Below are 26,822 nucleotides of genomic sequence, written 5' to 3'. Positions count from 1 at the left end.
ACAGAATCTTGAAGGGGGGGTGATGCTGTCCCTGGGCTTCCCGGGGCTTCCATGAAGGAAGGCTATAGGTCAACCTGCCCTGCTCTCTCTCTGCTATGTGGTCCATTTCCCCCAGACAAACAGGCCTTCAGGTTGGCATTCAATTAAAATGAGACTTCTCAGGACAGGTAGAAAGTTTAGCTAATAGGTTTTGAGTCAGTTTATGTTATTTAAAGCCTATGTGATGTGTTTTCTTATAATGTACTGTTAGCTGATGTTGTTTTTTCCCTCCTCAGTTGCTAGCTTGCAGAGAAGAAGAACGAGATGACAAGACAACGATAAAATGTGAAACTTCCCCTCTCTCCTCTCCGAAGTCCCTTCAGCTAGACAGGCTGCACACAGGGGCGTTGCAAATAGTCAGCCACGAGGACATCAGGGACATGCAAAAGTAAGGAGCAGGTCTCGTAGGCCACCAGACCCCTGAGAAACCTGCTTGTCTTAGTTTTTAAGAACATCTATTAATCTTTTCCTGTGAGAAAAACCAAGTTTTTAAAGAATTCTCAGCAAGCTCATTTGGTTGTGATTATTTAAACGTTAGACCTACAATGTGTTCTCCTGTTCTGCGGCTGTAGTGACATCCAGTGGAAAAGGCCATCTGTTTGGGCAAAGTTTAGAAAGAATAGGAATTATTTGAAATTAGCACTTGAGAGAAAAGCTCCATTTCTTCAGATCCCACACACTCACTTCTTTTAAGAACTTTCTTTCTATTCCTGGTGAAGAATTTGCCACACGGATGTGGCAGGTTCTGGATCATGCTATTCTGTGGACAATCGGTGCCTCTCAGGTACCCTCCCACACTCTGGGTCTTCTAAGCTCTTGAGAGTCCCACATTGTCCCTATCCCTTTAGGAAGCATGTTCCATCAGGAGGCCATGAAGGCTTGGTTACTTATAGACTGTTGTTTTCCACACTTCCTCTTAGAAGCTTTTGTTCCATACCAGGCAGTATGATCAAGCAGGCACATTTGTCTCCACAGTGTCCTGAGAGATAGTACAGCTCTCACTTTGCAGGAGAGCAGGATCCAAGGAACCAGCCTGCAGGAGCTGCTGAGAGGGAAGGTGGAATTCCAGTTCTTCTGGCTTCTGAGACCTTGTTCTCTTTCCTGAGGGCTGAGTGTAAACCTCACTGGCTGAGCAAGGCCCCTGCAGAGGGTGTTCCCTTAGATGTCCAAACCAGGCAGGCTAGAGTACAGGCCTCCTCTGAGCAGGGAGCAACATCAGAATCTTGGCTTTCCAGACATAGGTCTGTGGAAGCATTACTGGGACCCTGCATTGCTATGCATAGTGTGCTGTGGGTAAGAGACTGGAAAGGATCTTCAGGGAGTTGAAGTAGGAATATTAAAAATGCAGACTGTTTTGGTACATGTGAGTGGACTGTGGAGTTCTAAAGAGGGCATGTGATAAAAGTCCATTTTCTTTCCTTCAAGATCAAAAAGTGCCCAGGATGGTCCTGTGAGCAATCCCAGTAGCAGTGACAGCAGGCAGGACTCGCCCCACAAAGCCCCAAAGAAGAAGGGCATCAAGTCCTCCATTGGTCGTATGTTTGGCAAAAAGGAAAAGGGTCGGCCTGGACAAACTGGCAAAGAATCACCAGGACAAGGTGGGTGGGGTTTTGGCAGCTGTCCTAACTGCTGGGAATGGGAGAACGTGAACTTTGTCCTGTGTGCCTGCCGCAGGTGCGCAGTGCCCACGTGGAGTCATGGCTGAGGGTTCTCCAGAAAAGCCCAGTCTGCTTTCTCAGTCTGCCCATGTGTGAACCAAAGCAGAGCAGTGGACATTCATTTGGCATGAATGAATAACCCTCATAAGTGCTACTTTACACTCTTGAACATTTGTATGTGTTTGCTTGGAAGCTTACACTTCAGAAATTATTTAGCTCTCTACCTGCAGAACCTTCAACCTATTTGTGAAACATATAACTTTGCCATGTTAATTTACTGTAAATTTGGGGGCTTTTCTGATTTTTTAATAGCTGTTCTTTCTGAAACAGAAACCTCATCTCAGGATGCGTTCCGACTTAGCAAATTGGGAGGAAAGGCTGAAAAAAATCAAAAATTTCAAAAAAAGTAAGCTTTTTGTTATTTCTCCATCTCATGAAACAGGTTTCTGAGTTAACAGTAATTGTTAGCTGATTTTAAGTGTAATTTCTAGCTATGTAAATACATTGTCTTTTGAAAGATGAACCTAAAGCAGTGATAGAGCTTTCAGTGATACAAAGAGCTTGCTGCAGCATGCACGCCATAGGTTTGCCTCCATTGACTTAAAGCCTGTTTTAAGCCATCATGTCTGGAGAACAGAGGACATTTGGAAATTTGGACTGAACTCACACATGTATTCTCAGTCTACCTTTTCAGAGTTGTCTCCCAGGATGATAGAATGGGTAATAGTTAGGCTTGGCCATTTGAGCTCTGGCCGCTGAATCCTGGTTAATTCTCTAGTTAGCTGTGTGTCTCTGACAAAGTTACTTATCCTGTGCTTCAGTTTTCTCAACTGCCAAATGGCAGTTACAGTTGTTCATACATCATGTGGCTGTTTTTCAGTTCAATAGAATTATATATGTGCATGTATATGTTTTATAACATGGACACAATTCCTAAATAAGTTACAATTACAGTCAGGCTTCTGAGACCTTGTTTTCTTTCCTGTTGACTGAGTGCATCCCTCAGTGCCTGAGCAAGGCCCCTGCAGAGGGTGTTCCCTTATGTGTCCCAACAAGGCAGGCTAGAGTACAGGCCTGCTCTGAGCAGGGAGCACATCAGAATCTTGGCTTTCCAGACACAGGTCTGTGGAAGCATTACTGGGACCCTGCATCACAATGCATATTGTACTGTGTGTAAGAGACTCGAAATGTTTTTTAGGAAGTTGAAGGTAGGAATATTAAAAATGCAGACTGTTCTTGTACGTGTGGATGGACTGTGGAGCTGGGAAGAGGGTGGTAAAAATCCATTTTATTTCTTTGAAGCTCAACAGGCTCCCAGGAAGGTCCTGTGAACAATCCCAGTACCAGTGACAGCAGGCAGGACGCGCTCCACAAAGCCCCAAAGAAGAAGAGCATCAAGTCCTCCACTGGTCGTTTGTTTGGCAAAAAGGAAAAGGGTCCGCCTGGACAAACTGGCAAAGAATCACCAAGACAAGGTGGGCCGGTTTTAGGCAGCTGTCCTAACTGCTGGGATTGGGAGAGCATGCGCTTTTTCCTATGTACCTGCCACAGGTGTCCAGTGCCCACAAGGAATCATGGCTGAGCATTCTCCAGACAGCCCAGTCTGCCCACATGTGAACCAGAGCAGAGCAGTGGACATTCATTTGGCGTGAATGAATAACCCTCTTATATGCTAATTTATACGCTTGAACATTTATATGTGTTTGCTCGGAAGCTTACCCTTCAGAAATGATTCAGCTCTCTACCTGCAGAATCTTCTTCCTATTTGTGAAACATATAACTTTGCCATGTTAATTTACTCTAAATTTGGTGAATTTTCTTCTTTTTTGTAGCTGTTGTTTCTGAAACAGAAAACTCATCTCAGGATGCCTTCCAACTTAGCAAATTGGGAGGAAAGGATGAAAAAAATCATCAACTTCAAAAACAGTAAGCTTTTTGTTATTTCTCCATCTCATGAAACAGTTTTCTGAGTTAACAGTCATTCTTAGCTGATTGTAAGTGTAATTTCTAGCTATGTAAATACATTGTCTTTTGAAAGATGAACCTAAAGCAGTGATAGAGCTTTCAGTGATACAAAGAGCTTGCTGCAGCATGCACGCCATAGGTTTGCCTCCACTGACCTAAAGCCTGTTTTAAGCCATCATGTCTGGAGAACAGAGGACATTAGGAAGTCTTGACTGAATTCACACATGTATTCTTAGTCTACCTTTTCAGAGTGTTCTCCCAGGATAATAGAATGGGTAATGGTTAGGCTTGGCCATTTGAGCTCTGGCCGCTGAATCCTGGTTAATTCTCTAGTTAGCTGTGTGTCTCTGACAAAGTTACTTATCCTGTGCTTCAGTTTTCTCAACTGTCAAATGGCAGTTACAGTTGTTCATACATCATGTGGCTGTTTTTCAGTTCAATAGAATTATATATGTGCATGTATATGTTTTATAACATGGACACAATTCCTAAATAAGTTACAATTACAGTCAGGCTTCTGAGACCTTGTTTTCTTTCCTGTTGACTGAGTGCATCCCTCAGTGCCTGAGCAAGGCCCCTGCAGAGGGTGTTCCCTTATGTGTCCAAACAAGGCAGGCTAGAGTATAGGCCTTCTCTGAGCAGGGAGCACATCAGAATCTTGGCTTTCCAGACACAGGTCTGTGGAAGCATTACTGGGACCCTGCATCACAATGCATATTGTACTGTGTGTAAGAGACTCGAAATGTTTTTTAGGAAGTTGAAGGTAGGAATATTAAAAATGCAGACTGTTCTTGTACGTGTGAATGGACTGTGGAGCTGGGAAGAGGGTGGTAAAAATCCATTTTATTTCTTTGAAGCTCAACAGGCTCCCAGGAAGGTCCTGTGAACAATCCCAGTACCAGTGACAGCAGGCAGGATGCGCTCCACAAAGCCCCAAAGAAGAAGAGCATCAAGTCCTCCACTGGTCGTTTGTTTGGCAAAAAGAAAAAGGTTCTGCCTGGAAAAACTGGCAAAGAATCACCAAGACAAGGTGGGCCGGTTTTAGGCAGCTGTCCTAACTGCTGGGATTGGGAGAGCCTGAGATTTTTCCTATGTGCCTGCTGCCGGTGTCCAGTGCCCACGAGGAGTCATGGCTGAGCGTTCTCCTGACAGCCCAGTTTGCCCACATGTGAAACAAAGCAGAGCAGTGGAAATTCATTTGGCTTGAATGAATAACCCTCTTATATGCTAATTTATACTCTTGAACATTTATATGTGTTTGCTCGGAAGCTTACCCTTCAGAAATTATTCAGCTCTCTACCTGCAGAATCTTCTTCCTATTTGTGAAACATATAACTTTGCCATGTTAATTTACTCTAAATTTGGGGGCTTTTCTTCTTTTTTGTAGCTGTTGTTTCTGAAACACCAAACTCATCTCAGGATGCCTTCCAACTTAGCAAACTGGGAGGAAAAGATGAAAAAAATCATCAACTTCAAAAACAGTAAGCTTTTCGTTATTTCTCCATCTCATGAAACAGTTTTCTGAGTTAACAGTCATTCTTAGCTGATTTTAAGTGTAATTTCTAGCTATGTAAATACATTGTCTTTTGAAAGATGAATCTAAAGCAGTGATAGAGCTTTCAGTGATACAAAGAGCTTGCTGCAGCATGCACGCCATAGGTTTGCCTCCATTGACCTAAAGGCTGTTTTAAGCCATCATGTCTGGAGAACCAAGGACATTTGGAAATTTTGACTTAACTCACACATTTATTCTCAGTCTCCCTTTTCAGACTTGTCTCCCTAGTGGACAGAGTGGTTAAGAGTTAGGCTTAGACATTTGAACTCTGGCCGCTGAATCCTGGTTAATTCTCTAGGTAGCTGTGTGTCTCTGACAAAGTTACTTATCCTGTGCTTCAGTTTTCTCAACTGTCAAATGGCAGTTACAGTTGTTCATACATCATGTGGCTGTTTTTCAGTTCAATAGAATTATATATGTGCACGTATATGTTTTAAAACATGGACACAGGTCCTAAATATGTTACAATTATAGTCAGGCTTCTGAGACCTTGTTCTCTTTCCTGTTGACTGAGTGCATCCCTCAGTGCCTGAGCAAGGCCCCTGCAGAGGGTGTTCCCTTATGTGTCCAAACCAAGCAGGCTAGAGTACAGGCCTGCTCTGAGCAGGGAGCACATCAGAATCTTGGCTTTCCAGACACTGGTCTGTGGAAGCATTACTGGGACCCTGAATCACAATGAATATTGTATTGTGTGTAAGAGAGTTGAAAAATTCTTTAGGAAGTTGAAGGTAGGAATATTAAAAATGCACACTTTTCTTGTACATGTGAATGGACTGTGGAGCTGTGAAGAGGGTGGTAAAAGTCCATTTTCTTTCCTTCAAGCTCAACAGGCTCCCAGGATGGTCCTGTGAGCGTTCCCAGCAGCAGTGACAGCAGGGAGGACCCACTCCACAAAGCTCTAAAGAAGAAGAGCATCAAGTCCTCCACTGGTCATTTGTTTGGCAAAAAGGAAAAGGGTTCGCCTGGACAAACTGGCAAAGAATCACCAAGACAAGGTGGGCCGGTTTTAGGCAGCTGTCCTAACTGCTGGGATTGGGAGAACATGCCCTTTTTCCTATGTACCTGCCACAGGTGTCCAGTGCCCACAAGGAATCATGGCTGAGCATTCTCAAGACAGCCCAGTCTGCCCACATGTGAACCAGAGCAGAGCAGTGGACATTCATTTGGCGTGAATGAATAACCCTCTTATATGCTAATTTATACGCTTGAACATTTATATGTGTTTGCTCAGAAGCTTACCCTTCAGAAATTATTCAGCTCTCTACCTGCAGAATCTTCTTCCTATTTGTGAAACGTATAACTTTGCCATGTTAATTTACTCTAAATTTGGGGAATTTTCTTCTTTTTTGTAGCTGTTGTTTCTGAAACAGAAAACTCATCTCAGGATGCCTTCCAACTTAGCAAATTGGGAGGAAAGGATGAAAAAAATCGTCAACTTCAAAAACAGTAAGCTTTTTGTTATTTCTCCATCTCATGAAACAGTTTTCTGAGTTAACAGTCATTCTTAGCTGATTGTAAGTGTAATTTCTAGCTATGTAAATACATTGTCTTTTGAAAGATGAACCTAAAGCAGTGATAGAGCTTCCAGTGATACAAAGAGCTTGTTGCAGCATGCACACCATAGGTTTGCCTCCATTGACCTAAAGCCTGTTTTAAGCCATCATGTCTGGTGAACAGAGGACATTTGGAAATCTTGACTGAATTCACACATGTATTCTCAGTCTACCTTTTCAGAGTGTTCTCCCAGGATGATAGAATGGGTAATAGTTAGGCTTGGCCATTTGAGCTCTGGCTGCTGAATCCTGGTTAATTCTCTAGTTAGCTGTGTGTCTCTGACAAAGTTACTTATCCTGTGCTTCAGTTTTCTCAACTGTCAAATGGCAGTTACAGTTGTTCATACATCATGTGGCTGTTTTTCAGTTCAATAGAATTATATATGTGCATGTATATGTTTTATAACATGGACACAATTCCTAAATAAGTTACAGTTACAGTCAGGCTTCTGAGACCTTGTTTTCTTTCCTGTTGACTGAGTGCATCCCTCAGTGCCTGAGCAAGGCCCCTGCAGAGGGTGTTCCCTTATGTGTCCAAACAAGGCAGGCTAGAGTACAGGCCTGCTCTGAGCAGGGAGCACATCAGAATCTTGGCTTTCCAGACACAGGTCTGTGGAAGCATTACTGGGACCCTGCATCACAATGCATATTGTACTGTGTGTAAGAGACTTGAAACGTTTTTTAGGAAGTTGAAGGTAGGAATATTAAAAATGCAGACTGTTCTTGTACGTGTGAATGGACTGTGGAGCTGGGAAGAGGGTGGTAAAAATCCATTTTATTTCTTTGAAGCTCAACAGGCTCCCAGGAAGGTCCTGTGAACAATCCCAGTACCAGTGACAGCAGGCAGGACGCGCTCCACAAAGCCCCAAAGAAGAAGAGCATCAAGTCCTCCACTGGTCGTTTGTTTGGCAAAAAGGAAAAGGGTCCGCCTGGACAAACTGGCAAAGAATCACCAAGACAAGGTGGGCCGGTTTTAGGCAGCTGTCCTAACTGCTGGGATTGGGAGAGCATGCGCTTTTTCCTATGTACCTGCCACAGGTGTCCAGTGCCCACAAGGAATCATGGCTGAGCATTCTCCAGACAGCCCAGTCTGCCCACATGTGAACCAGAGCAGAGCAGTGGACATTCATTTGGCGTGAATGAATAACCCTCTTATATGCTAATTTATACGCTTGAACATTTATATGTGTTTGCTCGGAAGCTTACCCTTCAGAAATGATTCAGCTCTCTACCTGCAGAATCTTCTTCCTATTTGTGAAACATATAACTTTGCCATGTTAATTTACTCTAAATTTGGTGAATTTTCTTCTTTTTTGTAGCTGTTGTTTCTGAAACAGAAAACTCATCTCAGGATGCCTTCCAACTTAGCAAATTGGGAGGAAAGGATGAAAAAAATCATCAACTTCAAAAACAGTAAGCTTTTTGTTATTTCTCCATCTCATGAAACAGTTTTCTGAGTTAACAGTCATTCTTAGCTGATTGTAAGTGTAATTTCTAGCTATGTAAATACATTGTCTTTTGAAAGATGAACCTAAAGCAGTGATAGAGCTTTCAGTGATACAAAGAGCTTGCTGCAGCATGCACGCCATAGGTTTGCCTCCACTGACCTAAAGCCTGTTTTAAGCCATCATGTCTGGAGAACAGAGGACATTAGGAAGTCTTGACTGAATTCACACATGTATTCTTAGTCTACCTTTTCAGAGTGTTCTCCCAGGATAATAGAATGGGTAATAGTTAGGCTTGGCCATTTGAGCTCTGGCTGCTGAATCCTGGTTAATTCTCTAGTTAGCTGTGTGTCTCTGACAAAGTTACTTATCCTGTGCTTCAGTTTTCTCAACTGTCAAATGGCAGTTACAGTTGTTCATACATCATGTGGCTGTTTTTCAGTTCAATAGAATTATATATGTGCATGTATATGTTTTATAACATGGACACAATTCCTAAATAAGTTACAATTACAGTCAGGCTTCTGAGACCTTGTTTTCTTTCCTGTTGACTGAGTGCATTCCTCAGTGCCTGAGCAAGGCCCCTGCAGAGGGTGTTCCCTTATGTGTCCAAACAAGGCAGGCTAGAGTATAGGCCTTGTCTGAGCAGGGAGCACATCAGAATCTTGGCTTTCCAGACACAGGTCTGTGGAAGCATTACTGGGACCCTGCATCACAATGCATATTGTACTGTGTGTAAGAGACTCGAAACGTTTTTTAGGAAGTTGAAGGTAGGAATATTAAAAATGCAGACTGTTCTTGTACGTGTGAATGGACTGTGGAGTTGGGAAGAGGGCGGTAAAAATCCATTTTATTTCTTTGAAGCTCAACAGGCTCCCAGGAAGGTCCTGTGAACAATCCCAGTACCAGTGACAGCAGGCAGGACGCGCTCCACAAAGCCCCAAAGAAGAAGAGCATCAAGTCCTCCACTGGTCGTTTGTTTGGCAAAAAGAAAAAGGTTCTGCCTGGACAAACTGGCAAAGAATCACCAAGACAAGGTGGGCCGGTTTTAGGCAGCTGTCCTAACTGCTGGGATTGGGAGAGCCTGAGATTTTTCCTATGTGCCTGCTGCCGGTGTCCAGTGCCCACGAGGAGTCATGGCTGAGCATTCTCCTGACAGCCCAGTTTGCCCACATGTGAAACAAAGCAGAGCAGTGGAAATTCATTTGGCTTGAATGAATAACCCTCTTATATGCTAATTTATACTCTTGAACATTTATATGTGTTTGCTCGGAAGCTTACCCTTCAGAAATTATTCAGCTCTCTACCTGCAGAATCTTCTTCCTATTTGTGAAACATATAACTTTGCCATGTTAATTTACTCTAAATTTGGGGGCTTTTCTTCTTTTTTGTAGCTGTTGTTTCTGAAACACCAAACTCATCTCAGGATGCCTTCCAACTTAGCAAACTGGGAGGAAAAGATGAAAAAAATCATCAACTTCAAAAACAGTAAGCTTTTTGTTATTCCTCCATCTCATGAAACAGTTTTCTGAGTTAACAGTCATTCTTAGCTGATTTTAAGTGTAATTTCTAGCTATGTAAATACATTGTCTTTTGAAAGATGAATCTAAAGCAGTGATAGAGCTTTCAGTGATACAAAGAGCTTGCTGCAGCATGCACGCCATAGGTTTGCCTCCATTGACCTAAAGGCTGTTTTAAGCCATCATGTCTGGAGAACCAAGGACATTTGGAAATTTTGACTTAACTCACACATTTATTCTCAGTCTCCCTTTTCAGACTTGTCTCCCTGTCGTGAGTGTCTAGGGCACTCTGAACTCCGGGCAAGGTAAACACACACGCACGCCTTGTCGGGACACGGGGGGTACAGCGCTTGGAAAAGAAAGACAGGAGAGACACCTTTGCTGTCTGCACCGCGTTACACTGCACTGCACTGCACGCACAATCTTTATTTTAGGATTCATATATAGTAAACCCGATCAGTTCACAGAGCCCAGATAATTAAGTAGTGAAAAGGCATTCTTTGTGGCAAGCTACAACGTGACAGACTACAATGTTTATTCTAAAGCTATCTAAGTGAGGTAAATAATCACAACCAGTTCTCATAACCTCTCTAGCCCAGGAAGAAATTTATTAGCTCAAGAATGTTGTTAATTTGTCTGCTGTTAGTGTCACAAAGGGTGGCCAGCCACTTTCTCAAGACTTCTGCAAAACAAAGCCAGCTCACAGTATGGATTCCAGAGGGTGAGGGCTCACTGAGAACAGGCATTCCTATTCTACCTCCTTCTCGCATACCAGGGCGGCTATTGTAAATTGCAGGTTAGAGGGGGTTGGGCCTACAAAGTGACACCTCATCCCCCACACTTCCTTCCTTTTTATTTTTTAACAACAATTTCCATAAGATCAGGTTATTAATAGTATTTCGTCTTATGCAGTAAAAATACACAAGAACTATGGCAATGAGAACTATAATTAAACTAAGTCCCATGCCACTAAAAGTGTCGGTTATGCTCTGCCAGATTCCTTTGGAATCTAATCCTTTCAAAGATTGAGCAAGCAATTGCGCGAATTGTGCTAGGGATTTATCATCATTTTGCTTTGCAAAATCCTTGTCAATTTGATTATGCAAAGATTTTATTTCCTCCTGGGCAGAGGTGTTTTTATTTAGATACATTCTAATCATTTCCCATTTATGTTCTGTTTGATTATAAGGTCATTGGGTTATACAGAAAGTAGTTGAATTCCAATCACATTTTAAAAACACTTGATGCTGAAGAGCCAATATTTTTCTACCCATCCATTCAACTGTTTGTTTAAGGAGGTCTATTTGTTGTTGTAGTCTGGCGTTTATCTGCCACTGAGTTAACCAAAGTTCATGAGAATTTTCATGCCATAATTCTACAACATGTTTTTTTTGCAAAGAGGTTTGTAAAGCTATTTCTGAGACTGCTGCTAGGGAGGCTACAGTTATCAGACTTAACAGTACAGCAACCACTATTCCAATAAATCTTTTTGTACGTTTTAACAGATGTTTAAAAAATTCAGTAGTAACAGAAATTACCGGGTCTTGAGACCATGGTCGAGTTAAATTTATAGGCAACCAAATATGAGTTTTTTGTTGTAACAGCATAACTGTATAAGGCTTAGTGAAATTTAGTGTGCTATTTAAGCATGTAAACAATTGACAATTTAAACAAGTACAAGAAAAATGTGTAAAATTAAAAGTTCCCACTAAAAAGACATAAGGCAGAGGTGCACAAACAGTAATATTATATATTTTAAACCTAGTAAAATTATAATTAGTAGATACAGATCGACTAGTCCCTGAATATGAAACATTGTACAAGGTTACAGGTTGCATAGCCGCTGGGATCTTCCAAATATGATTTTGAAGGTGATGAGGGTATTCTTCGGCTGCAACAGCAGGGTTAGCGATTCCACCATCTCCCCACCACAAGAGAGCCGTCTTTTGATGAAATATAGGAGCTCTGTCAGTTATTTTCTTTGGATCTGGAAGACTATACACAACAGAGAGATTACATCTTGTCTCATTTCATTCAGCACATCCATTAACGAATTTTTCAAATGGTCCCCAAATAATATACCCATCAATATTTTTAGCAAATTTTCCCATACATAGTTGCCAAATTATGGGATTATAAGAAATATTTTTATAAGTGAATTCAGGGCATACAGGAAATGTATTTGTATCAGGTGCTGTTAAATTTCTCCAGGTAACATTAAAGGTTTGAGCAGCCAAGGCTTGAAGCCTTGTTCTTTTGTTGCCTGCTTTTATTCCATGTTGAATCCAATACTGCCATCCCAGAGGGATGCAAGGCGGTTCCCCAATGCAAATAGGCCTTTGATTACCATAATAAGTAAAATTGAATAATGTCCCATCATCTTGATTGTGGGGGGTTAAATCAGCCCACGGTGCTGACAAAATTTCTCTAGGTGTGGTATAAAGTAAAATATCACTAGTTCCCCATTTTACAGGTTCTAATAAAGGGGGATTTGGAATATATGCCCAGTACGAATGTGGAGGTACCTCAGTCCCCGACGCAACAGTGAGCAAGGCACATAAAGCTAAAAACAAGTTTTCAGGGTTTAAAGGCTTTCCTGCTTGAAGGACAAGCCGTTGCCCTTCTATGGTCAATTTCTTTAATTGTCCCCATGTAGGGAGGGGATTTAAATTTGGTCGCTGTGAGCGGCGGGATTTTCTTAGCTTTAATCTGGCCATGGCTGCGATAGGAACAAGCTCAGCATCCTCAGCCTCTAGCTGGTTTCGCGCTCGCTTCTGAAGGCACGGTTCCGGTTCCTTGGGGAGTTGTCTCCGGGGCTGGCGAACAGGGTCTGGAGGCGCGGATCCTGATCCATCGTCCAGGGACCCACTGCTGAATTCCATTTTCTGTGGAGATATAACCAAAACCTTTCCCCTTATAGAGCAATGTGCCCCTCTCCCATTCAGCCTCTGGAGCTGTTTTAGTCCAAATAGGTTCATTAATCACAAAGGGCTGTTGTTGCTGTTCAAAATGTTTTTCAGCTCTAGTTAATATTTCACCTTGTGGTAAATTGAGAAAATTTAAAATAAACAATGCTTGATGCAGTAATGTTTTTGGACTGTTTTGCAATTTAAACAGTATTGGTATCTGAATATCCTCCTGACTCCTCCTTTTTAATTTTTTAATTTGTAACTTAAGAGTGCCATGTGCTCTTTTAACAATAGCTTGACCCTGGGGGTTATATTCAATCCCTGTAATATGAATAATATTATGGAGATCGCAAAATTGTTTAAATGTTTTGCTAGTATAAGCAGGTCTATTATCTGTTTTGATTTTAGAAGGAATTTCCATAACTGTAAAAGTCTCCAATAAATGTACAATAACATTTTTAGTGGATTCTCCCTGTTGAGCAGTAGCCCATAGAAATGAAGAATAGGTATCAATAACTACATGTACATAAGAAAGCCGACCAAAAGAAGGTACATGTGTAATATCCATTTGCCATAACTCATTAGGTTGAATTCCTCGAGGGTTGACACCTGCGGGAATAATTCTTAAATGTAATGGTCTACAAATAGGGCAAGCTTTTACAATCTGTTTAGCTTTTGTAAAAGGTATCTTATATTTAAGATGCAAATGTCCTGCATTTGCATGATTAAATTGATGTTCTTTAACGGGTGTGGTGAACATAACTAAGGAATCCACTGCATTGTTACCTGATACTAATGGTCCGGGTAACTGAGAATGAGAACGTAAATGAGTAATAAAATAAGAATGATTTCTTTTTTGAACATGTATTTGTAAATTTTGAAATAAAGACAATAAAGCAGGCTTATTAGAATATAACACAGCTGAATAGATATTTGTCACTACTCCAACCGAATAGGCCGAATCGGCTATAATATTAATAGGTTGGTTATGAAAATCTAAAAACACTTGCAATATAGCAAAAAGTTCATTTTGTTGTACAGAGTTAAAATTTGTCTGACGTACCCAGTAAGATTTTTGAGTCCAATATGCAGCTTTATTTTTAGATTCATCTGTAAATATAGTCAAAGCTTGTGGAATTGGCTGTACAGCTAATAAGGTATTAACCACAAATTGTTGACGTCTAAAAAAATCCCATAATTTACTTTTAGGAAAATGATATGAAAAAGTTCTCATGAAATCTGCTAAAGCAATTTGTAAGGTTTCAGTAATTGACAACAAATATTCCCATTGTTCCTTAGTTAAAGGGATAACTATATTGTTTATATCTTCTCCTATCAAAGTTATAGAACGAGCTCTACCATTTATAATTAAAGCTGTAACCATGTCAATATAAGGCATAACATTTTTAGATTGTTTAGTTTTAGTGAATACCCATTCTACTGGCATAGCATTTTGACCTAAAACTGCAGAGGGATATTGAAAAGTATTAATAATATATAAAGTTAGAGGCAATTTAGGATCAATCCTAATTAAAAATGCATCCTTAATTCGTTGTTCTACAAACTGTAATTTTTGCTCTGCTTTTGCTGTTAAAGAACGAGGGCTGGATGGATCTGAAGAGCCCTGTAGAGTAGCAAACAAATGTTGTAATGCATGGGTAGGGATACCTAGTGTGGGACGAAGCCAATTAATATCCCCTAATAATTTTTGAAAATCATTTAAAGTGGATAACTTATCTCTCCTAATAGACATTTTTTGTGGAATCACCTTTTGTCTAGTAAGAATATATCCCAAATAATGACTAACTTCTTCCTTTTGAATTTTATCCTGTGCTATTACAAGTCTAAACGGAGAAAAATATTGAGGTAAAGTTTTTAAAATATCTTTTAAAACATTTCTATCACTATATCAGCATTTTTGTCTTGCCTTTTTCGCACAACCTTCCATAAACCACATGTGCCACTGTAAATATTCTGGCTCCTTTAAAAGAATTTTGGCCAAGGCTTTCCAATCATAAGGAGCAAGATTACCATACTGATCTGTTACCGATGTTATTAATTCTCTAGTGTAATGAGCCTGAGGGCCATAAAGGGTTACAGCCTTTTTTAATTTTGCTAAATCATCCATATTAAATGCTTCCCATCTAGGGGGAACTGCCTCTCCATCTATTGGCTGTGGCCTGATTACAGGGAAAGCAAAGGCAGGCTTTTCCTCATCAGAATCCCCTAATTTTGGTAGATCAGCCAAAGCTAGCTTGGCTTTACTCCAATTAGGGTTAGATGGAGGAGGTGCAGAGGGAACTATAGGCGGGTTTTGCTTAACGGAGAGTTGTTTCACCTCTTGTGTTAAATGTTGTATAGCCTGTAAAATTGGGCGATTGTCATAATTTGATCTTGCTGCGGCAGCTAAAGCTGAGTCAGCTGTAGTGGATTTTACTTTTAGTTTGGACGCCTTTTCACTACTTAAAGCGATAGCGTCATTTTGAACTACATTCTGCTCCTCCTCTGTGAGGGGCAATTCCTGAATAACTGGCTTAATTTCTAGTTGAAGATTTTCTACAATATGTTCATCTTCCATAGCTTTTAATAAAGAGTACACAACCGACCAAATAGCCCAAAAACGTAAAGGAATCTTTTCCTCCTGTTGCATAGCCCTTTCTATACTAACACTTGCCTTCCTCCATACTTCTACATCCAAAGTTCCTTCATCTGGAAACCAAGGATTATATTCTTTAATTGTATCAATACACATATCCAAGTCAGCTGACCTGAGCGATATGCCATATATAGATAATAAATGTTTAAGAATTTTTAAGAAAGGAGAAGAAGCAGATTGTCCCATTTCCCCGTAATAAAATTATACTTACCTTCCTAAGCGACCTTCGGAGTCCCTGAATTCGGGCGCCACTTGTCGTGAGTGTCTAGGGCACTCTGAACTCCGGGCAAGGTAAACACACACGCACGCCTTGTCGGGACACGGGGGGTACAGCGCTTGGAAAAGAAAGACAGGAGAGACACCTTTGCTGTCTGCACCGCGTTACACTGCACTGCACTGCACGCACAATCTTTATTTTAGGATTCATATATAGTAAACCCGATCAGTTCACAGAGCCCAGATAATTAAGTAGTGAAAACGCATTCTTTGTGGCAAGCTACAACGTGACAGACTACAATGTTTATTCTAAAGCTATCTAAGTGAGGTAAATAATCACAACCAGTTCTCATAACCTCTCTAGCCCAGGAAGAAATTTATTAGCTCAAGAATGTTGTTAATTTGTCTGCTGTTAGTGTCACAAAGGGTGGCCAGCCACTTTCTCAAGACTTCTACAAAACAAAGCCAGCTCACAGTATAGATTCCAGAGGGTGAGGGCTCACTGAAAACAGGCATTCCTATTCTACCTCCTTCTCGCATACCAGGGCGGCTATTATAAATTGCAGGTTAGAGGGGGTTGGGCCTACAAAGTGACACCTCATCCCCCACATCTCCCTAGTGGACAGAGTGGTTAAAAGTTAGGCTTAGACATTTGAACTCTGGCCGCTGAATCCTGGTTAATTCTCTAGGTAGCTGTGTGTCTCTGACAAAGTTACTTATCCTGTGCTTCAGTTTTCTCAACTGTCAAATGGCAGTTACAGTTGTTCATACATCATGTGGCTGTTTTTCAGTTCAATAGAATTATATATGTGCACGTATATGTTTTAAAACATGGACACAGGTCCTAAATATGTTACAATTATAGTCAGGCTTCTGAGACCTTGTTCTCTTTCCTGTTGACTGAGTGCATCCCTCAGTGCCTGAGCAAGGCCCCTGCAGAGGGTGTTCCCTTATGTGTCCAAACCAAGCAGGCTAGAGTACAGGCCTGCTCTGAGCAGGGAGCACATCAGAATCTTGGCTTTCCAGACACTGGTCTGTGGAAGCATTACTGGGACCCTGAATCACAATGAATATTGTATTGTGTGTAAGAGAGTTGAAAAATTCTTTAGGAAGTTGAAGGTAGGAATATTAAAAATGCACACTTTTCTTGTACATGTGAATGGACTGTGGAGCTGTGAAGAGGGTGGTAAAAGTCCATTTTCTTTCCTTCAAGCTCAACAGGCTCCCAGGATGGTCCTGTGAGCGTTCCCAGCAGCAGTGACAGCAGGGAGGACCCACTCCACAAAGCTCTAAAGAAGAAGAGCATCAAGTCCTCCACTGGTCGTTTGTTTGGCAAAAAGGAAAAGGGTTCGCCTGGACAAACTGGCAAAGAATCACCAAGACAAGGTGGGCCGGTTTTAGGCAGCTGTCCTAACTGCTGGGATTGGGAGAACATGCCCTTTTTCCTATGTACCTGCCACAGGTGTCCAGTGCCCACAAGGAATCATGGCTGAGCATTCTCCAGACAGCCCAGTCTGCCCACATGTGAACCAGAGCAGAGCAGTGGACATTCATTTGGCGTGAATGAATAACCCTCTTATATGCTAATTTATACGCTTGAACATTTATATGTGTTTGCTCAGAAGCTTACCCTTCAGAAATTATTCAGCTCTCTACCTGCAGAATCTTCTTCCTATTTGTGAAACGTATAACTTTGCCATGTTAATTTACTCTAAATTTGGGGAATTTTCTTCTTTTTTGTAGCTGTTGTTTCTGAAGCCGAAAACTCATCTCAGGATGCCTTCCAACTTAGCAAATTGGGAGGAAAGGATGAAAAAAATCGTCAACTTCAAAAACAGTAAGCTTTTTGTTATTTCTCCATCTCATGAAACAGTTTTCTGAGTTAACAGTCATTCTTAGCTGATTGTAAGTGTAATTTCTAGCTATGTAAATACATTGTCTTTTGAAAGATGAACCTAAAGCAGTGATAGAGCTTCCAGTGATACAAAGAGCTTGCTGCAGCATGCACACCATAGGTTTGCCTCCATTGACCTAAAGCCTGTTTTAAGCCATCATGTCTGGTGAACAGAGGACATTTGGAAATCTTGACTGAATTCACACATGTATTCTCAGTCTACCTTTTCAGAGTGTTCTCCCAGGATGATAGAATGGGTAATAGTTAGGCTTGGCCATTTGAGCTCTGGCCGCTGAATCCTGGTTAATTCTCTAGTTAGCTGTGTGTCTCTGACAAAGTTACTTATCCTGTGCTTCAGTTTTCTCAACTGTCAAATGGCAGTTACAGTTGTTCATACATCATGTGGCTGTTTTTCAGTTCAATAGAATTATATATGTGCATGTATATGTTTTATAACATGGACACAATTCCTAAATAAGTTACAATTACAGTCAGGCTTCTGAGACCTTGTTTTCTTTCCTGTTGACTGAGTGCATCCCTCAGTGCCTGAGCAAGGCCCCTGCAGAGGGTGTTCCCTTATGTGTCCAAACAAGGCAGGCTAGAGTACAGGCCTGCTCTGAGCAGGGAGCACATCAGAATCTTGGCTTTCCAGACACAGGTCTGTGGAAGCATTACTGGGACCCTGCATCACAATGCATATTGTACTGTGTGTAAGAGACTTGAAATGTTTTTTAGGAAGTTGAAGGTAGGAATATTAAAAATGCAGACTGTTCTTGTACGTGTGAATGGACTGTGGATCTGGGAAGAGGGTGGTAAAAATCCATTTTATTTCTTTGAAGCTCAACAGGCTCCCAGGAAGGTCCTGTGAACAATCCCAGTACCAGTGACAGCAGGCAGGACGCGCTCCACAAAGCCCCAAAGAAGAAGAGCATCAAGTCCTCCACTGGTCGTTTGTTTGGCAAAAAGGAAAAGGGTCCGCCTGGACAAACTGGCAAAGAATCACCAAGACAAGGTGGGCCGGTTTTAGGCAGCTGTCCTAACTGCTGGGATTGGGAGAGCATGCGCTTTTTCCTATGTACCTGCCACAGGTGTCCAGTGCCCACAAGGAATCATGGCTGAGCATTCTCCAGACAGCCCAGTCTGCCCACATGTGAACCAGAGCAGAGCAGTGGACATTCATTTGGCGTGAATGAATAACCCTCTTATATGCTAATTTATACGCTTGAACATTTATATGTGTTTGCTCGGAAGCTTACCCTTCAGAAATGATTCAGCTCTCTACCTGCAGAATCTTCTTCCTATTTGTGAAACATATAACTTTGCCATGTTAATTTACTCTAAATTTGGTGAATTTTCTTCTTTTTTGTAGCTGTTGTTTCTGAAACAGAAAACTCACCTCAGGATGCCTTCCAACTTAGCAAATTGGGAGGAAAGGATGAAAAAAATCATCAACTTCAAAAACAGTAAGCTTTTTGTTATTTCTCCATCTCATGAAACAGTTTTCTGAGTTAACAGTCATTCTTAGCTGATTGTAAGTGTAATTTCTAGCTATGTAAATACATTGTCTTTTGAAAGATGAACCTAAAGCAGTGATAGAGCTTTCAGTGATACAAAGAGCTTGCTGCAGCATGCACGCCATAGGTTTGCCTCCACTGACCTAAAGCCTGTTTTAAGCCATCATGTCTGGAGAACAGAGGACATTAGGAAGTCTTGACTGAATTCACACATGTATTCTTAGTCTACCTTTTCAGAGTGTTCTCCCAGGATAATAGAATGGGTAATAGTTAGGCTTGGCCATTTGAGCTTTGGCCGCTGAATCCTGGTTAATTCTCTAGTTAGCTGTGTGTCTCTGACAAAGTTACTTATCCTGTGCTTCAGTTTTCTCAACTGTCAAATGGCAGTTACAGTTGTTCATACATCATGTGGCTGTTTTTCAGTTCAATAGAATTATATATGTGCATGTATATGTTTTATAACATGGACACAATTCCTAAATAAGTTACAATTACAGTCAGGCTTCTGAGACCTTGTTTTCTTTCCTGTTGACTGAGTGCATCCCTCAGTGCCTGAGCAAGGCCCCTGCAGAGGGTGTTCCCTTATGTGTCCAAACAAGGCAGGCTAGAGTATAGGCCTTGTCTGAGCAGGGAGCACATCAGAATCTTGGCTTTCCAGACACAGGTCTGTGGAAGCATTACTGGGACCCTGCATTACAATGCATATTGTACTGTGTGTAAGAGACTCGAAACGTTTTTTAGGAAGTTGAAGGTAGGAATATTAAAAATGCAGACTGTTCTTGTACGTGTGAATGGACTGTGGAGCTGGGAAGAGGGTGGTAAAAATCCATTTTATTTCTTTGAAGCTCAACAGGCTCCCAGGAAGGTCCTGTGAACAATCCCAGTACCAGTGACAGCAGGCAGGACGCGCTCCACAAAGCCCCAAAGAAGAAGAGCATCAAGTCCTCCACTGGTCGTTTGTTTGGCAAAAAGAAAAAGGTTCTGCCTGGACAAACTGGCAAAGAATCACCAAGACAAGGTGGGCCGGTTTTAGGCAGCTGTCCTAACTGCTGGGATTGGGAGAGCCTGAGATTTTTCCTATGTGCCTGCTGCCGGTGTCCAGTGCCCACGAGGAGTCATGGCTGAGCGTTCTCCTGACAGCCCAGTCTGCCCACGTGTGAAACAAAGCAGAGCAGTGGAAATTCATTTGGCGTGAATGAATAACCCTCTTATATGCTAATTTATACTCTTGAACATTTATATGTGTTTGCTCGGAAGCTTACCCTTCAGAAATTATTCAGCTCTCTACCTGCAGAATCTTCTTCCTATTTGTGAAACATATAACTTTGCCATGTTAATTTACTCTAAATTTGGGGGCTTTTCTTCTTTTTTGTAGCTGTTGTTTCTGAAACGGAAAACTCATGTCAGGATGCCTTCCAACTTAGCAAATTGGAAGGAAAGGATGAAAAAAATCATCAACTTCAAAAAAAGTAAGCTTTTTGTTATTTCTCCATCTCATGAAACAGTTTTCTGAGTTAACCATCATTGTTACCTGATTTTAAGTGTAATTTCTAGCTATTGTAAATACATTGTCTTTTGAAAGATGAACCTAAAGCAGTGATAGAGCTTTCAGTGGTACAAAGAGCTTGCTGCAACATGCATGCCATAGGTTTGCCTCCATTGACCTAAAGCCTGTTTTAAGCCATCATGTCTGGAGAACAGAGGACATTCAGAAACTTTGACTGAACTCACATGTGTATTCTCAGTCTTCCTTTGCAGAGTTGTCTCTCTAGATGATAGAATGGGTAATAGTTAGGCTTGGCCATTTGAGCTTTGGCCGCTGAATCCTGGTTAATTCTCTAGTTAGCTGTCTGACAAAGTTATTTAGCTTAGGCTTCAGTTTTCTCAACTGTCAAATGACTGTTACAGTTGTTCATGCACCGTGTGGCTTTTTCTCAGTTTGATAGAATTATATATGTGCATGTATATGTTTTAAAACATGGACACAAGTCCTAAATAAGCTATAATTAAGGTCACTGTGGTGACTTCTATTGTTTACACAAGTGGTCCTCCAGAAGCATTTACCGTGATATAATTTTACATTTTATCTGAGATTGGATCTCTACTTTACAGTGTATTATTGAACTATAATCCTCTACTAAATCTTAAGGGGCTGAGGAGTGGAGTATAAGTGAGAGCGTACTGGCTTGACATACCATCCCTAGGTCCACATAAAGATAGATTCTGAAAATAATATATACTGTTCCGAATGATTTTGCATAGGGGAGCACAGGCACCAACATATCAGGGAAGTATGTACACTTCTCTGATGCAGGATTGGTTGTGTAAGCTGATCACACCCAAAACTAGAGTTATAAGTGAACTAGATAGGTTGAGACATTTTCCTAGTGAGATGATTAATAAAATATCAATCAAAAAGCTTTCTGCAACAAAATCAGACAGTATGTAATGTCTAAGAGGTACAATTTGAACTTGACAGTAGGGAAAGTTTGAAAGCCTAAGGTAAGATGGGCACACTGGTCTTGAGAAAAGGTGAAAGTTGGTGGGTTCTTGGATAAATTTGTATATGGGAAACATCAGGTGTCCACTTCTCAGTGAAGCTAGTACTGTGTGGAACTCAGAGTGCAAAGGCCCTGACACTAGCGTTGCACTCGAATCCCTAGGAACCCTTTCTGCTGGAAATTTATGAAATCTCACTCATTTTAGTTGTCTTCTCTGAATTCATGACTGCCTTTTTTTTTAAACTTCTATTGGTATGTGTTTGCAGTACATAATAATCATGTTGGTTCTTGGGAGTTGATACATGTCCATGACACATTTCTATTCTTTATTTTCCACCATCCTTGTATTTTGCCAGAATCCCATTCATGCATTTCTCTTATAAACCCTTGTCATGTATACAGATTAAAAATAAGACTATTAAAAAGAAATATATATATATATATATAAGATATATATATCAATATCAATATATATTATATATATATATCAAACATACCAGACTATAAGCCAAAACACATATAAAAGATGGAACACAGTTGTACTAAGTCGAAGTATTCCTTTAGATATATTTTCCATGCTGAGTTACAATAACTTTTTTCTTCTATTGTCTGTCTTTTATTTCATAGCTAACTTATATATGAAGTTTTTCATATTATAATGAGTCTTTTGTTTTTTATTTTATTCATTTATTTTTTGAGACAAGAATCACACTTTGTAATTCAGGCTGGACTGAACTCACAGCAGTCCTCCTGATTTAGTTGCCCAAGTGGTGGGATTACAGGCATGTGCTACCGCACTTGGCCATAGTAACTGTTTTAAGCAGCTCAACAGTGATGACATGCCATTGCAGGTGAAATTCTGTTATGGAAACATTCTATACAAATACTCAATCTTTGGTGCTCTGTAAATAGAATTTTATAGTCCCATTTAACCACAAAATCTGAACTGTGTAAAAGTCTTTTATAATAATTTAAGCAATGAGCAGTTGGCTTTGTGGAGCTTAATATTAAAGCTAGTCATTTTCCCTCTCGAAACCATGCTAAAGAAATAGTGTTGCCTAGATTTTGCCAGTGTCTTTTATTTCACGTGCTCATTTCAATGTAATAAAAACAACAGCAGCACAGCTTGATCATTCACCCCATTGCCTTCTGAAGTTTATGTTTCATGGAAGAGAAGAAATAATTTTCCTAATATGTTTGGCTATTTTGCTGGGGATGTGGCTCGGTAGTGTAGTACTCTTAGCATGCATTAAGGCCTTAGGTTCAATCCCCAGTACCACAATAAAAGCAAAAAACAGAAAACCAAAATGTTTCCCTGTTGTAAAAATTGACTTTCTAACTCTCAAGAAGTGTGTGTTCACCCTCAGGACAGGCTTTGAATTATTTGCCCAAACACATGATTAAATTGCACACCAGGCATGCATGTTTACAGGTTTGTGTGTGTGCGCGCGCGCGCACGTGTGTGTGTGTGTGTGTGTGTGTGTGTGTGGTGGTAGGGAGGGAGATTTCTCGGTAGCAAGGAGATTCAAGTTTATGCTGCTTACTCCAAACATCTGTTGTGGCTGTTTCAAGGTGTCTAAGAATGGGTCTTTGCTCTGTACTTTATAGTTCTATGTGGGATGCATATGTGATTTCTCAACCATAGTAGAAAGTTCATAGGGAAAATTCTAAAGTAGTCATCTGACTATGGTGGGCAGTTTTGTGATATCTGTCAGATAACCTGAATTGTAATTGATTTGAAGAAAAAAAGTATTTTGTGAATACAGGGTACAGTTTAATACTTTGAGCATTATTGTTTTGTTTTGTTTTGTTTTTTTGTTTTTTTTTTGTTTTTGTTTTTGTTTTTCTGAGACAGGTCTCACTATGCAGTTCAGGCTGGCTTTGAGCTCACTTTGTAGCTCAGGCTGACCTCAAACTCACAATGATCCTCCTGCCTCAGCCTCTCAAGTGCTGGAATTACAGGCATGCACAACCACATCCAGCTACTTTGAGCATTCTTGATGTAATAAAAAACTGTTCTGTGAATACAGAGTACAGTTCAACACTTTGGTACTTTCTCAGAAATACAGTACTTCTTGTGATGAGCCCTAACTTGGCTGTAGGCCATGCTCCTTGCCGCTGAACCACTAGCCTATCACATTGACTGAAGGAGGGTTCCCAGGACTCAGTGCACACGTTGACCAGCTGAACTCATGCTCTCTGAGAATTACTGGAAGAATTTGATGCTCTGCTGACACTTGAGGTGCTCAGTAGTCAATGCAACTATCAGCATGACTCAGACTGGAGTCCGTTCATCAGCTCATAGAATGCTGTGTGAAGTTTCAAAACATGGATCTCCAACTCACCTTGGTCTTTGTAGTGCTCTCCTTCCGGTTGCGTGGCATTGTGGTGCATTTGCTGTGGGAAGTTGGTTACACATGGAGCCATACTCAGTGGTACTCTGAATCATATAGTGTGGAGTGCTGGTGTTACCAGCTTTGGGTTCTCTGCTAAACTTCCCAAGAGTATATTTCTGTTTGGTGAGAAAAGTTGCTTCCATTCCTCACTTGTCAAAACAACACACTGGTCCCCAGTACTCTTCCTCACAGTGTGACTAGCATGTGAAATGTGAGCCTGAGCTGCAGCCATGAGAAAGAGTCTCCTTAGCCCTTGTGCAAGACCCCTGAATTTGAAAAGTGTCTCATCTCTTGGAAATACAGTCATGTATTTACTATGGAGAGTTAAAGTTCTTGCTATATGTCACTTAGATAATGTTTATTCTGCAGAAACTCGCACAAGCTTCTTGAAATGAAGGGCAGCTTTACCATTGTGCTTTTGCCTACATTATAAAATATATCATAATTCATAGATTACATGACATTTTTTGTACCAGGGATCAAACTCACAACCTCACACTTGCCAGGCAGGCCCTTAAGCTGCTGAGCTAAATCCCTGGCCTTCACGTAACTTTTATTTTACGCATTTGTTCCCCAGAGAATTTAGTGTATTTTGGTCCAAGAGAATACAGCATAGCTGTAGAACACTTTCCTAGTATGCTAAAGCCCTGAGCTCCATCATTAGTATGACAGAATCTAAAATAGCTGCCTCCTCCAACAGTATGTATGTATGTATGTATGTATGTATGCATGTATATACATGTTGGTGCTACAGATCAAACATAGCACCTTGTGAAGGCTGGGCAAGTGCTTTACTAATGAGCTACACTCAGCCCCCAGTCTCTAATTTAAAGGCAGGAAGGTTCCCATATCAGTTTGCATTAGAGAAGATACTCTGTGTTTGTGTGTGTGTGTGTGTGTGTGTTTCGTTTCTTTTCCTTTTTTGGTACTGGGGATCAAACTCATGCCCTTGCACTTGCCAGGCAGGTGCTATGCTGCTGAGCTAAATTCCTGGCCTCCTTTTCTTTTTTTAAAAAAGGGTCTCACTGTGTTGTTCAGGTTGGACTTGAAATCATTATGTAACCCAGGCTGACTTTCAGCTCATAGCAATTCTCCTGCCTCAGCTTCCAAAGTGCTGGGATTACAGGTGTGTACCATCATCCTGGCATTAGAGCAGATAGTATAAAAATCAACCCTGGTGTCTAGTGTTTGGTTCTATGGGAGAAGCTATAAGCTGAAGAAAAGAAGCTCTGACAATGTCAGGAACAGAGCAATCTAGTGCCCAGCCACCTTCTGCAAAGGGCCCCAGCTTGGCCTGCCTGTCACATCTATTGGGATATGATATCTCACAGCCCAGGAGCAAGCAAATATCAGAAGAAACCAAAGGGGTTTTCTTCTGGAGTTGATGGATATGACACATCAACATCTAGGATTACTGACATATTATTCAGATGCCCTTGGTGGCTATTCAGTGTGGACAGATGATGGACATTCTGCAGAGTATGCCCCCCCCCCCCACTGGTTACTATGTTTTTATTTGCTCTTTTTAAATTTTTCCTTTTTTTCCCCTGGGGGCTCCTTATGTAGTCCAGACTAGCCTTGAATTCATGGTAATCCTCTTGCCTTCATCTCCCACATGCTGGATTATAGATGATGCCACCATACCCAGCTTGATTACCTTGCTTGAAGCTTTGGGGCTCAGAGCTGGAAGAGTTATTATTTGGGAAGTTGAGCAAGAAAAGAATGAATGTTGCTAAAGCTTAAATGTTTGCAGCTTTAGTAGAGGGGGAGGAAATAGGTGGTTCTCCTATTCCAAACTAATCATATGGGTAGACGGATAACCTTACCTAAGTGGATAGTCAGGTAGGTGAGTAAACACTGTGAAGCCATTTAGTTCTTGGAGGTCACAGATTTGGACAAATGGGTGTCTGTACTAAGTATGTGCAGTAGCAAGCAAAAGAGATCCAGTTTCAATACCCAGTGTAAAAGGAAGGTAGTTGTGCATATCACCAAACATTGCAAAGAGCCAGAGTAGAGGTGCGCAGAAGTGTCTGCAGGCTCCAGATTCTGCATCTTAACACAGGATCCTTCTGTACACTTTTGGGAACAACTCTCAAGAAAACTGGACTCTAATGTGCCCACCTATCGTGTTAACCAAGGTTAGGTGCCCAATCTCGTAGTCCTCAAACTACCTGGTAGGGGAGGTGTAGCTACCTGTAGGTGGAACTTGGGCCAACTCCCCAGCCAGGGTCTTCTGTGTTATTTCCTAACATCCCATGACTTTTGAATGCATCATCCTACTTCTGCTACCTTCACACCACTCCCACTGCTGCATCTGGATGCAGGTATAAGGAGGAGGAAGGATGTAAAGGCAACAGCAGTTTATACCAAGCTTCAGGTAGTGGGCCTTGTTCTTGTTTGCAGTACATGTCTGGTATGTACTTTCACAAATTACAGCTGTGCAGTGGTATGTACCTTTAATCATCCGAGCTACCTGGGAGGTCCAGGCAGGAGGGTCATTTTTAGACTACTGAGGACATAGTTCTTACTTAGTCTATTTGAATAGGCACATAATCTAGAAGTGCTTCTGACCTACAGCAGTAGTCTTCCTCTTCCCTGGCCTGGCCAGAGCATCTAGGACAGACCCTCACTTAATATTACAGAATTTCAGATCTTTACCCAGAAATGGATTTACACTGCTTCTTGGGGTCAGTCTGTCTGTCTGTCTGTCTGTCTGTCTGTCTGTCTGTCTGTCTGTCTCTCTGTATGTTTGTCACACACTCTCTCTTTCTCTCTCTCTGTGTGTGTGTGTGTGTGTGTGTGTGTGTGTGTGTGTGTGTGTTTCTTGTTTCCTTAAATGAGTCATAGCAGCTCTGTAGCCAGGTTTGGTAGCTGTCTTAGTTACTTTTTACTCATTGCTGAGACAAAATACCTAAAGGCCAAGTTGGGAAAGGAAAGGTTTATTTCTTACAGTTTTTGGAGGTTTCACACACTCAGTTGGCTCCAGGGCATGGCTGGGCCA

At 41.2% G+C, this 26,822-nt stretch overlaps 1 protein-coding gene and 1 long non-coding RNA gene across 2 annotated transcripts in view; both read left to right on the top strand.

Annotated features, from left to right (window-relative positions):
* Positions 1–26,822, top strand: part of LOC106028053 (liprin-alpha-1-like) — a 72,304-nt gene that overhangs the window by 22,016 nt on the left and 23,466 nt on the right. The window contains exons 6-9 of the mRNA XM_063230352.1: positions 276–427; positions 1,465–1,637; positions 2,028–2,095; positions 17,250–17,353. Of these exons, the coding sequence (XP_063086422.1) occupies positions 276–427; positions 1,465–1,637; positions 2,028–2,095; positions 17,250–17,353 (497 nt within the window). The remainder of the gene's footprint in view (positions 1–275; positions 428–1,464; positions 1,638–2,027; positions 2,096–17,249; positions 17,354–26,822) is intronic.
* LOC134471393 (uncharacterized) lies at positions 4,785–9,313 on the top strand. Its single transcript, XR_010040852.1, has 4 exons — positions 4,785–5,143; positions 6,040–6,663; positions 7,560–8,183; positions 9,080–9,313. It is a non-coding gene; the product is annotated as an uncharacterized LOC134471393 (long non-coding RNA).

This window comes from Cavia porcellus, unplaced genomic scaffold, assembly GCF_034190915.1.
Source record: "Cavia porcellus strain 051 isolate PalLab524CR breed Dunkin Hartley unplaced genomic scaffold, mCavPor4.1 scaffold_18, whole genome shotgun sequence".
Taxonomy (NCBI): Eukaryota; Metazoa; Chordata; class Mammalia; order Rodentia; family Caviidae; genus Cavia; species Cavia porcellus.
Note: the sequence above shows the minus strand (reverse complement) of the source record. Positions and strands in the feature narration are given on the sequence as shown.